Source organism: Sciurus carolinensis, chromosome X, assembly GCF_902686445.1.
Source record: "Sciurus carolinensis chromosome X, mSciCar1.2, whole genome shotgun sequence".
NCBI classification, from domain to species: Eukaryota; Metazoa; Chordata; class Mammalia; order Rodentia; family Sciuridae; genus Sciurus; species Sciurus carolinensis.
In genome coordinates this window covers 67,230,837-67,245,118 of record NC_062232.1, presented here as the reverse complement: position 1 = coordinate 67,245,118, position 14,282 = coordinate 67,230,837, and the positions used below count along the sequence as shown (strand labels likewise).

The 14,282-nt window shown below is 32.9% G+C and overlaps 1 protein-coding gene across 10 annotated transcripts in view; it reads right to left on the bottom strand.

Moving 5' to 3' along the window:
- Positions 1–14,282, bottom strand: part of Dach2 (dachshund family transcription factor 2) — a 557,008-nt gene that overhangs the window by 77,673 nt on the left and 465,053 nt on the right. For 7 of the 10 annotated variants that reach the window (XM_047535143.1, XM_047535144.1, XM_047535139.1 and 4 more), the window contains 2 exons: positions 5,585–5,720; positions 2,522–2,605 (listed from right to left, as the gene is read on the bottom strand). In XM_047535143.1, the coding sequence (XP_047391099.1) occupies positions 2,522–2,605; positions 5,585–5,720 (220 nt within the window). The remainder of the gene's footprint in view (positions 1–2,521; positions 2,606–5,584; positions 5,721–14,282) is intronic. The other 3 variants (XM_047535146.1, XM_047535148.1, XM_047535149.1) reach the window with 1 other exon arrangement.

Below are 14,282 nucleotides of genomic sequence, written 5' to 3'. Positions count from 1 at the left end.
ACAAGGTGAAGAAGGGGGTGGGCTATATGAAGCGTACTCTCTCAGTATTTTGTCATTTTTCTGAAATTTTTTTCGGAATAGCAAAGCAGGCATTTTGTAATTTCCTGAGCTACAAATCATTTTTAAAATTATGATGACAGTATTCAAAACAGATGTGAAAACATATGTTTTCCACAGTTGTATTAACTGCTTGTCGTTCTTAATAAATGTTGATATTTCTACTTTAATTTGTTCCCTTTAAATATCTAAAATCTATTTTAGTAAAATTTATTTTGTCTAACTATACCAAATATACACATAGAACTTGACATAGAAAGTCTCACTTAAAAACAAATTTTTCGGGCTTGAGCTGTGGCTCAGTGGCACAGTGCTTACCTGGTAGGTGTGAGGCACTGGGTTTGACCCTTAATACCACATAAAAATAAACAAATAAAATAAAGGCATTCTGTCCATCTACAACTACATTTTTTTTTTTACAAAGGTAAAGTCTCCACCAGAACTGGGGTGCATGCAGTTTAATATACTACTCTTGTTTATTAATGTCCTCATCACGATGTGTGACCAACCTATTTGATTGAAATGAATAAAACTGTGCCATTCCACAGCAAGAGATTCAGAAATGCCAGTACATACCACCACTGTGTAGTTTATGAAAATCAGTTACTATACATCTGTACTAGTGCTCCAGCTGATTTTTCATAAGACACAACAGTGTATACTTGAGCTCAGCAGCACACAGGTCAGTCCTAAATGTCATTTTGACTTATGGAGTTTGCAGTTCCAATGGAATCATAGGTGTCATGTACAGCTTGAAATTTTCCTTGAAAAGGTGCTTTACTACTAAGCTGTCCTTCAAATAGTCACGGCGTGGTAGAAAAGAGCTCTCCATAACAAATTGTTTCTGGGTTATGAATGAAGTTTCATTTTTAACTAGAATTCCATTACCTGTATAAGAATTTGGGTAGTTTAATATTCTAAACCTGACTTTTTCCATTCTGACAACTATTCTGAAATAAATCATTTGCATCTTGGAGCCCCAGAGTGTATAGCATTTCAGGGTCTGGCTAAGGAAAGAAGACTAAACATGTGGCAAGGAAACCAACCATGGATCAATGAAATTAAAATCATACATTATTCCAAATTCTGACTAAAATGCTCATCTAGGTAATTATGAAACAAGTTTAGCTTAGAGAAGAAAGAAAAAAAATTTCCATTAACTGTTCAGCTCATGGAATATTTTTCAACAAATTATGAGCGTCTTTAGTAGAGATTCCCTAACTACTAAAATTGTCAGACCATCTGCCAATCTGATAAATTATATGTTAACTACCATCTAACTCATCATGACAGCAATAATGCATGGTCTATAACATATGATTATATATTTTCCTTTTCTCCTAACTTTATAACCTTTTAAACAAAGTTGCATTCAGTTTTCATTTCGGAAATGCATCATTTTGAAATTCTTACTCTCCTTACCTTCTTTAAACAGATATCCTAAGAATAAACTGGGTACTATACAGAGATAACGCATGCACCGCGGCAGATAAAAAGCCATGTTGAGGACATATTTACCTGTATTGCAGAAAAATACTTGATGGATTAACCTAATAAGCTTTTTTTATGGTTTATGAGTAAGACAATGCAAAAAAGCTTAGTGGTGAAATTATTGGTTTAGAGAACCCTAATTTAATCAGTGCATTGATCACTGATAGTGATTAGCTAGGTGATAATGGTAGGCCAGTAGGGTGTAGGGTGTAGGTAGCTAGGTGGAGGTGGGTCACTGGGGGCATGCCTTTGGGGCTTATATTTTGACCTGGTGAGGAGAGAACTAACTCTCTCTCTCTATCTCACTCTGTGTGTGTGTGTGTGTGTGTGTGTGTGTGTGAGTGTGTCTCTTCTTGATGCAATGTCTCCATCTGCTTTCTTACTTCACACCCTTCTGGCATGATGTTCTTTCTCCCCTTCAGCCCAGAGTAGTGGAGTCAACCATCTGAAAATGTGAGCCCCTGAATAAAATTTTCTTCCTTTAAAATTTCTCTAGTTAGGTCTTTTAGACACAGCAACAAAAAAGTTGACTAAAAGAGCTTCATTCACTTATTTTTTTAAATTGGTTTTGAGGGTTGAGGAAAGCAGCTCTCCCCCATTACACCAACTTGATTTTTGTAAATATAACAACAAATTGTGAAGAATTTAAATAATAAATATACATATGTGTGTATATATGTATGTGTACGCATATACATACACAGAGAGAGGCATCACATCTCTGAATAGTTACAATGAAAAGGTTTACCGTGACATTTTTGACATGCACAGACATTTTTCAGGTTGATAGGTAAATTATAATATTAATAAACAAACATCAGGTAATAACTTTTTTACTACTAAAAGAATTTATCCAAAGTCATATGGAATTATTCTGAATTAGGAACAGTGGATGCAATATAAAAAACTGATATATTAATTGAGTTAGTATCTGATATTTATATGTACATCAAATAAGGAAAAATCATTTTACCTTTATTTTCCCTTTGGAATTTTTTGATGGTTGGTCCATTATCCTGATCAACAATAAGTTCCTCTCTATTGTTGGACATCATAACTATAAATAAGAGATGTAACTGAGTAATTTTGATGCAAAATTCCCAAAAGAAAGGCAGAAGAGCATCACATAAATGGATAATATTCTCCAATAACAATATGAATTTTATATACTTCTACTTCTGTAACAGTAGAAAGGTTTTTATAAGTATGATAATCATATAATTTAAAAATTAATAAGATGTTCAATCATGAATTTTAAAGTATAATTTAATATATAGCACTTATATACTTGCCAACATATGTTCTTTAGAGCACTTGAAATGTTCCTCTTTTAAAATCTATATGCAAGTTATTGACCTCCGTAATTAATAATATATTTCCCAAAATGTTTCAGGAAATAATTCATTTAATAGATCATGAGTTTAAGGTAATTTTGCATTTAATTCACTGTGGAAGATTTTTCAAATATCACATATTGAAAAATTAATAGATAAAATATAGCTTTCTGGTAACTATTGCCATTCTCACAGTATATCTCTATTGGAAGAGAAAATAATGCTAATTTTCTGAGTTTGTTCTTTCATTCTGTATACTTATATTTTATTAAAACTTTATATACAAAATATTACCATTATATTACCATTTTTAAATCCAAAAAGCACCAAAACTTTTTATTATTTACAGATTAAGTTATTATTATGCATGAACAACTATAGAATATACATATAGAATCTAATAACTTTCATATGAATTAGAAATGTACTATGTTTTTAAGATTTTTTTGTAATATATTACAATGCTTTGGAAATATTTGATTTTACTTCTAAGCATAAGTTAACTATTCTCTTATAACTATTCACTAAGAATATATATTTATGTGCTCTGCTTTTAGTCAGCATTCAATAAAAAATAATATATATCTACATTCTCCCTATGTATGTATATATATATATATATTTGTGTGTATATATCCATATAAATATATATATACATATATGTATTATACATATATCCATATCCCTTCCCTCTCTTTCACTCTCCTGCACATTCATCAATACAAGGATTATTCCAACAGCATAGTATGAACTTCAGTTTCTTGATTCATCAGTGATCATTCAGCGTAGTCTCTTGTCTTACCTAGACTCCCTTGTGTTACAAAGTTGTAACAACCAGGTAGTCTGTATTCATAGAATAGAGTAAGGCTAAAAACCTTGGTCATCTCTTTCAGGAATTAAACTTGCACCCTCAGGGCCATAAGCCTTAAACTCTAACTCACTGTTTCTAAAATCTGTATTCATTTTAGAATCCCCTGAGGAGATAATGAAAAGTAAATCAAAACACTGCTGCCCAGGCTACATTATAGACCAAGTGAATGAGACCCTGACTGTTTGGTCTGAATATCCATGGTTGTAGAAAAATCCACCAGTGATTATAATACAGAGCCAGATTTAAGAATCACAGAGCTCACTATGAGGCTAGAAATCCACAATGTATAATTTTGACAGGCTAAGTGAAACTTGGGTTAATTTCTACAAGGAAAAAATTGCCTTCATCCTTCTCCAGCACAAATGCAGAACTGAATGCCTTCTGAAATTTTGTTAATTCATCTCCTCCCATTAAAACATACACATGGGTTGGGGAGATAGCTCAGCTGGTAGAGTGCTTGCCTTGCAAACATAAGGCCCTGAGTTTAATTCCCAGTATTGCCAGAAAAAAAAAATTTAAAACACACACATACACACATTATTTTGGAAAGCCTGGAAGGAATCACTATTATGAGCTCTAAAGTACACCTAACATCCCCATAGTAAGACTAAAAGAAATGCAAATGTCATTTCCTTAAAGGAAACAGATATATAGGAAATTAATTTGTTTAGGTATAGAATTAATTAAGAGTTTACCTAGGTCAGTTGATCCATAATTACTGTATATTAAATGAGAATGGGTTACAACTGAATGTAACTGGTAATTTCTGTATACCTGAGTGATATCTGGTAGTAGGAGATGATAAACAGTCAAGGTAAAGACCCACATAGAATAGCAATGTTTATCATCTCACATTTCCTTAAAACTTGAAAATTCTGAAGTGTTTTCCACATATTATTCCATGACCTCAAAAAAATCCACTGCAGTAGCCAGGGAAATAATCCTTTCCATATCATAGATAAAGAATCTCATAAAAAAAAAAAAAGAATCTCATGGTAACTATACAACATACCCAGGATATTATATCTAGAGTTAAATATCTAGTGTTAGTCTGATACACCATAGTACTGCAATTTTCTGGAATAGTGTATGTGGTGTAAGATTTCTGAGAAAATAAGAAATCTAGAGAAAGGCAATCAGGTACGGTAGCATACGCCTGTAATCCCAGCAGCTCAGGATGCTGAACCAGGAGGACCTTGAGTTCAAAGTCAGCCTCGGCAATTTAGGGAAGGCCCTAAGCAACTCAGTGAGATCCTGTCTCTAAATAAAATGCAAAAAAGGGTTAGGGATGTGGTTCAGTGCCCCTGGGTTCATTCCCCAGTACAAAAAAAAAAAAAAAAAAAATAGAAAGAAAGAAATGTAGAAAAAACATGTTCAATATTTGTGATCCAAATAATTTTTAAGATTGTGGCATATAATATATTGAATCACTTTTTAATCACTCTTAAATGATAAGCTGCCTAAAGAATATTTGAACTTGCATTATTCCAAAAAATGCTGTGAATATTACAATGCTAGTATATTATACTGCAACAGCTCTTACCTACCAATATAACTTTGAACTAACACATATTCTACCAGCAATCCTATGATATTTTTCCCATGAGATTGTATGATACAATAAAAAAAGGCCTTTGCAGAGAACAAATTTCTGACACTTTCTTTCATTTTGTTGGTCATATTATTTCAGCAATAAAAGTGTCCACTTCAAAAAGCCATTTTATGTTAAGAAAGTGTCAGCTCCTCCAGCTTCTTTCTCCCCTATTTATTGCCTAATGAGGAATTTCCTGAACAAATATCTTCCAATACTTGTTTCAGGCAAAATACCCACCCATTCTCTCTGACTGATGATCCATCTGAGAAGGAGAGCTGGACACACTGCTGCTGGGGTGAGAGGAGGTGTGACTCCCCGGGCGATGACTCTCTTCCAGGGAAGGAGCAGGAGAAGGACTCTCTGGGATCCGCTCCTGACACAAAATAAAACATAAAAGGAAATTCCATGTGTATGCCAAGTTTTTCAAGATGGTTGAGTCCATAGGATTTGAAATGTTGATCTCTTTCTTATCCTGAAAGTAGGCACATCCACAGTACCTGGTCTTAAATATACATCTTTAGACAAAAACATATTTTCATTCTTCTGAATTTAATGGGATATTGTGAGTTAAGTAAGAGAAGGCAAAAGGGACCAGAGACATTCTGAGTACATGTAGGAGACTCAAGAAAAGTTAATTTCTGATACTTTTTCTAGAACAGTAATAAATAATTATCAACCTTGGTATGTAGCAAAAGTTATCATTATTGTAAGTTTCTAGACTGATGTAAAGTTCATAACAAGGTCTGGAGAGTGATACTACTATCTGACTAGGAAGGAGATATCCCAGATGTAAAGAGTTGAGAGCCTTGGGAAAAACTCACAAGTAGTGGCACCTAGTACATTCTTAGTTTTTCTGCACAAAATTTATGGATATGATATGCAATTAATCTATTAGACCTCAGGAACTAGTGTTGAATTATACTAATTGTTTTATAGTCACAGAACACAATGATTTTGTTTTCAAACTGATCTTGTCAATTCCTTAATAGCACTTAGATTTGTATAGTTTTACACAGTGAATTTGAATAAAGAGCAAATATTTTTACACACTTCTATCTGCTATGGCTTTCAAAACTTTTGAGGTTATAAACATTGTTATAAAACACTGAAGTTATTCACCATATTTATGCATGAGAAATTATTGAATAAAACTGCATGATTCAGTTAATTTGATCAATAAAATAATCAAATTGCAATATTTGTGCATATATGCAATAAATATGAATGAATGATAGACATGCTAGCGTGAAGAATATTTGTTCTATAAAATATTTAATTCATCCATAATACATTTCTTAAATTAAAAATTCTAATTATCTGGAATTACAACATCAGTATTCAAAACATCATAACATTAAGAATTAGTTTATTGAATAAGTGCATGTGCATTTCATATTGATTTTGCATGAAAGGTCCAAAATTTATAAATTCCCTAAAGAAAAACAATGATTGTTTAATGCAAATGTAAAGACTTGAGAGTTAAAAGTTATTATTTCGTTAACTATTATGAGCATTTCGCTGTCATTTCTAGAGGCAGAATGATGCCACCCTTTCTCCAAAGATGTCAATTCCACATCTTAATTGTCAAAACCTGTGAATATACTATGGTATATGATGAAAGGAACTTTAGAGAAGTCATTGAGATGTTTGACATAGGGAGATCATATTGGATATAGGGAGATTATCTTGATGGTCCCAATATGATCAAAAAGCTTCTTAAAAGTAGAAGAGAGAGGCATAAAAGGAGTATCACTGTGATATAACATTGCTGTCTTTGAAGGTAAGTGAAAGGGACTTTGATCCACTAAATGTGAGTGGCCTATAGAAAATAGAAAAGGCAAGGAAACATGTTCTCTCTTCAAACCTACAGAATGGAACATAACTTTACCAGCACTTTGCTTTTAACGTTGTGAGACCCATGTGTGACTTCTGAACTATAGAACTGTAAGATAATAGATTTGTATTGTTTTAAGCCACTGAATTTGTGTTAATTTGTTCTAGCAGCATTACAACACTAATGAAGTCATCAATGTATTATATTCATTTTTATATGGTGTATTACATTATTGCCTAGCATTTAGTTAACACTCAATAACTTTAGTGAAATGAATTGTAGACCTTTTGTATAGTAGATTCAGTATTATGTACAAATTAAATAGCAATAATTATAAATATGCAGTACACTTTAAAGACTTTAAAGCTGTTTTCATGACTTAAAATCAATGTTTTAAGTGTACAGGAAAACATCTAGTTGTAACAATGTAAGGAACAATGAAAAGTAATACATAAATAATACAGAAGAAAAGAATCAAGTTCTTTTCCCAATAATTCTACTTGTTTTTGGAGGGATAATATGGGATGGACAGGAAGATCTATATATCCCTCACACCACACATCCTTTCATTTTTTGAAGAGACTAGAAGTTCATTAGTTCTAAAATACAACTGAAATTGTCCTGTTTAAAAATACATTCTCTAGATAGTTTATTCATGCACACATACACATGCACGATAAAAAATTTCATGTGAAGCCCATTTACTTTTTTAACTATTATGTAGTCACACTGATTTATGACAAAACATGTGCATAAAATGAAAAGCATTCAATAATTGTCATTTAATTCTAACACTGAAAATTTGCTACACACACACACACGTATATTGTGTGTGTGTATATATATATATACACAATTCATTGGATGTCTGAATGAACAGATAAGGGAAGAGTACAAAGAGTACAGAAGTTATTGTGCAAAAACAGAATTGAAGAAACAAAATGCATAATGGTCAACAGGAATCTCACATGCAGTATTATATGCCTCCGTAATTAAAATGGAAACTTTTTTAGTGATTCCTACAATAGACAGTTTGTAAAAACAAGAGGATATAAATGACAATTATACTTTGTCTTGTCCACTCTGCCTAATAAAAAAAATGAAAGCTTGCTCTCAGTTAAAAAAGACTGGAAGAACATCGACCCAAATAGAAAATGCTATAAATAATAAGAAAAATATAATGTTGAAATAAGGTATTTTCCCCAACATGTATAAAATTAGCACAAGATGGGGCAATATGAGCTTGAATAAATTACCTTCAATCTCCTTCTTAGCCATTTTCAACAACACATTAAATAAAACAATAAACTAACTTTGAAAAAATAATTTGGAGAGTGAATATTAAGAGTGACAGCAACATTTCACATGAAGGAATATTTTGCTTTTAGTTTTTGTAGCCTAACCTGGTGTGGAGGCACACGCCTGTAATCCCAGAGGCTCGGGAGGCTGAGGCAAGAGGATCATGAGTTTAAAGTCAGCCTCAGCAAAAGCAAGGCACTAAGCAACTCGGTGAGACCTTGTCTGTAAATAAAATACAAAATAGGATTGGGGATGTGGCTCAGTGGTTGAGTGTACCTGAGTTCAATTCCCAGTATGCATCACCCCCCTAGAAACAAAGATTTTGTAGCCTGCACTTTCTAAATTTAATCTGAGTTTAGTTTATTATTATTTTCCTAAGGCAGCCTGGAGGTCAGACATACTTTGCCATGTAAATCATGTTAGACATGTTCAGTGTCTTATATTGATTTAGAATTAGTTGTGTTAAAAAAATCTGGGCAGAATTGGAATGTTTAATTGCTACTCAAACAATGATAGTTCTATGAACGTCTTCTTTGAAAGTAAACATTCATTTTTTCAGTCCTATAATCAGTATGCATCTATTTAGCTATTTAACTGCAATATGTTTTGGTTCATTAGGTGGCTACTGTTGTGTCTCAGCCTAGTTAAAATTTCACAGCAAGTTAATCTGTTTTATTACAAATGAGAACACAAGTAATAATGTCCTCACCATTTGCCAAATACAGGGTTAACAGTATTTGCAACAAATCAATAAGGACATTTAAAAAGGAAAATGGCAAATCTAAAACCCCAATCATTTTCACTCATTGATGACTTCATTTTATGTGGCATTTATGACTTTTACAACCCTTTTACTCTTCATGCATTTCATTTGTGCCTCATCAAAAACAGCTGTAGCTCCTCTAAAACACCACAGAAATCTCGAGATTCAAAGAAGCAAAGGAGGGAGATTTTAAAAATTAATACGTTCTAAGACAACCAAATTCCTATTTATCCATGCAATTAGTAAAATTATCTTAAATAACAACTCAGATTCTAACACGTATTTATATATTTCAAGAAATGTTATTAATTAGAACATACATTAACCTCCTATATCATACAATTTGCTTTTTCTTGATATATCACAAATAGTCAAAGGAGACAGTCATCATATTAAATCATTTGAAAGTATACTGTTTCTTCATAAAGAACAGGAACAATTCTTAGAAAATGCAGTTTCATACAGGGTTTAACACACTCAATTTGGTTTAAGATTCAGTTTGTTGCCACTAAAGTATCAACTGACCATTTCATAGAGATCATTTATTTCACATCAATATATCCCTTTGCCTCTTTGGAAATATGATGGCATACATAGAATTTATGAAGCACTGATATATGTGTATTAAACAACTCTATCATATGTGTTATACGTATTTCTGAATATTATTAATAAAAGCATGATACTTTGTGTGTCATTATGAAGCAATTTAAGAATTACTCTGTGTTCCACAATCACCAATTATAGCATTTTCTAGGAACTCAGGAAAAAACTGGCTTGCTCTCTTGCTCTCTCTCTCTCTCCATATATATATATGTATATGTATATGTATATATGTATATAAACACACATATATATGTATGTGTATTAAACAGTGAATCTACAATACTTCATCTCCAAGAGCAATTAAATAATTTACCACTCAGAAAATATAACTCTGGATATTGGGAGTTTTCATTCTATAGTGATTTTGAAGGCAAAATATTAATCTTGAATTAAAAGAGGCAACATAATACTGCACAGAAAAAATGATGTAAGATTGTAGTTGAATCTGGAACACATAACTATGGAAAAGTCTAAACTGATAGACACACCCTATTTGTGGCCTGTTATGTTTGGACAAAAAAACCCTGACCTTTTCAATGTGATCTGCTTGTCTAGGAAGAAGCTAAGAGATAAAGGGAATCATACATAATATCTGCTCATAGCATTTGAATGGTCTCCTACTTCAGACAGTAGGAGAATGGATATTGAAGGAAAAATGCATAGCTTCCAAATTATGTTGTGGTCTTGGAAGTCTGCCACCCACCCAAATAAACAAACAAACACAAACGACCTTCAATTTTCACTCAAAGTATCTTCGTCTCATGTTCAGAAAGATAATAATAGCTTTGTCTTTCCATAGAGACCTTCAAATAAGACTCAAGTAGTGATTTTTCAGTGAATTTGAATTATCACAAAACCCGCTCTGTGTTGACTAATTTTAATACCAGATGTTCACATGCTAATGCCACTGCCTTGTGACCATTTCCTATCAATTCATTAATTGCCAGCTGCTCAGCGAAACAAGAAACACAGCTAATCAGATGGTATTGGTAAACAGCCAAATAAACACTTCCTACTTAAACATCTTAAATTTATCAGAGAAAACTACAGTACACTGACATTACAAAGTGTCTCACAAATACAGGGGGGAAATGTCATATTAGACTCTGAAATGTGAAATAGGGAATAAACTTTCATACTGGTCAGGTGTTTTACATATTTTTGCTTGTAAAATTTTGATATAATTGAAAGATTAATAGTCTTTCAAACCTAATGATCATAATGCAATTTCCAATTCATGTTATGGCTATATTAGTTATTAGCTACAAATGCTAATAGCTGAGTCAACACTAAAGGGATCTGAGTCAGAACTAAAAGCTACTATGTGCTTGGCACAGAAATATTCCCAAACTAGTGTCTGGCAAAGTAAGGACAATGACAACTATGAACATTTGTTTGTAACCTGTAATGTCTTTTCTACTTTTGGAATTAAAGTCCTTATCAATAATGATTGTTTATGTTGGAAATACTCCCCAAAGTTTAACATCTAATGAATTCTTAGCTTTCATTCATTCGTGTGACAAATATTTAAAGTGCCTAATGCAACCCATTAGCTATAGAAGAAAGGTCTATAAGTATTTTCATGTGGCATGTAGATGCCTATAGTCCAAATTAAAGACTGAATCACCCAAATATAAATTTTCAAAGATATTTAAAATAGAGCACAAATCAGGTCAGCTTTGATATTAAAATGGGCATCCCTTTCACCAGGTCCCTAATCCTTCCTTTGGGAATTTGCCATTAATGTAAACAAATGCTCTCTAGGGAGGGGGGTAAATACCTGTAAGTGAATCCAATGGTGGGTATACCTTTGATCCTGGCACTGATAAGAAAGATTCACAGAAGAATCTATATACATGAAGCTACTGCTGTCTCAGGCTAGCCATTGGCCATGATATTGATTCCTACTTATGACTATTTCTACATGGATTCTGGAATGTGAAACATAAATAAAAGAATGTTAGCTAATACACACTGAATATTTATTATATGTCAAATACTGTTCTTTGTTATATGTTTTCTCCCACCATTTAGCATCATGTTAAAGCTATGAACTGGGTGAAGTAGTTATGAATAACATTCCCATTTCATTGTGAGACAGGGCAAACTAAGACAAAGATTAATTAATTTACCTAATGTCACATAACAAGGAATGGTGAAAATAGAATTCAAATACAGGCAAACAGCCTGTTTTTGAATAATACTTCTTCCAATGAAATCTGCTTCTGAATAGATCTTACACAGTTAACAGAGTGTAAGAGCTTTAGCTGAAAATAGTATATAATTCTACAAATACATGGGGGTCCTCTCTTTCATTTTTGTTTTTTGTCAAGTCAGTGTAACATATCCCTCTGCACATATTATCCATTTGCTACATCAGTGAATAATGTGTTCTCCATCTGTAGTTTCTCAGAGAAAGGATGAAATTAAAATATTTAGCTATCAATATACTTTCTGGGCAACTGAAAAGTTAACTGCAATACATTTGTTGATTTTGTCAGTCAGTATTATCAGAATTTTTTTCAAAGATGACTGATGGTACTGGACATTTCATTGACCTACTTAATATATTGAGCATTTTCATCAATTTAAAATATAATGGAAGTATATATAGAACATATTAATTACTTCAGAAACTTTCTGAAATGATGGAAATACTCTATGCTGTGTAATCTACTAACTACAAAAGCAACATGTGGATATAAAGCCCTTAAATGTTACTGATTGCAACTGATAAATTGGAATTTTAATTTTACTTAATTAACTTAAATTTAAATAAACACATGCCATGGCTACCGTCTTGGGTAGCCACACTATAGTAGAAATGTTCTATATACCAACAATTTATTGTTAATTGTTTAAATCCATGAAGGTGAGGAAATCTACTGAAGTATAAAATATATTTTTCTTTAGAAATCTAAACTTCTAAAAGTCATATCACTGTTCAGATTTCTTAAAAGGTATGATTTTATTTTCTAGCTGTGTGGGGAAAAACAGTACAGCAGTTGTGGCTATGCCACCCAACTCTATTCTCCTATGTAGTAAATTTTATTATACATAAGTGATGAATCTTCAGAAAGAGAAATTAGGAAAACTACCCCATTCACAATAGCATCGAAAAAAATAAAATACTTGGGAATCAATCTCACAAAAGAGGTGAAAGACCTCTACAATGAGAACTACAGAACACTAAAGAAAGAAATTCAAGAAAACCTTAGAAGATGGAAACATCTCCCATGTTCCTGGATAGGCAGAATTAATATCGTCAAAATGGCTATACTACCTAAAGTGCTATACAGATTCAATGCAATTCCAATTAAAATCCCAATGATGTACCTTGCAGAAATAGAGCAAGCAATTATGAAATTCATCTGGAAGAATAAAAAACCTAGAATAGCTAAAGCAATCCTCAGTAGCAAGAGCGAAGCAGGGGGTATTGCAATACCAGATCTTCAACTCTACTACAAAGCAATAGTAACAAAACGGCATGGTATTGGTACCAAAATAGACAGGTAGATCAATGGTACAGAATAGAGGACATGGACACAAACCCAAATAAATACAATTTTCTCATACTAGACAAAGGTTCCAACAATATGCAATGGAGAAAAGATAGCCTCTTCAACAAATGGTGCTGGGAAAACTGGAAAACTATATGCAATAGAATGAAATTAAACCCCTATCTCTCACCCTACACAAAACTCAACTCAAAATGGATCAAGGACCTCGGAATCAGACCAGAGACCCTGCATCTTATAGAAGAAAAAGTAGGTCCAAATCTTCAACTTGTTGGCTTAGGATCAGACTTCCTTAACAGGACTCCCATAGCACAAGAAATAAAAGCAAGAATCAACAACTGGGATAGATTCAAACTAAAAAGCTTTCTCTCAGCAAAGGAAACTATCAGCAATGTGAAGAGAGAGCCTACAGAGTGGGAGAATATCTTTGCCAACCATACCTCAGATAGAGCGCTAATTTCCAGAATCTATAAAGAACTCAAAAAACTCTACACGAAGAATACAAATAATCCAATCAACAAATGGGCTAAGGAAATGAACAGACACTTCACAGAAGAAGATGTACAAGGAATCAACAGATATATGAAAAAATGTTCAACATCCCTAGTAATAAGGGAAATGCAAATCAAAACTACCCTAAGATTTCATCTCACCCCAATTAGAATGGCGATTATCAAGAATACAAGCAACAATAGGTGTTGGCGAGGATGTGGTGAAAAAGGAACACTCATACATTGCTGGTGGGGTTGCAAATTAGTGCAGCCACTCTGGAAAGCAGTGTGGAGATTCCTCAGAAAGCTTGGAATGGAAACACCATTTGACCCAGCTATCCCATTCCTTGGCCTATACCCAAAGGACTTAAAATCAGCATACTACAGAGATACAGCCAAATCAATGTTCATTGCTGCTCAATTC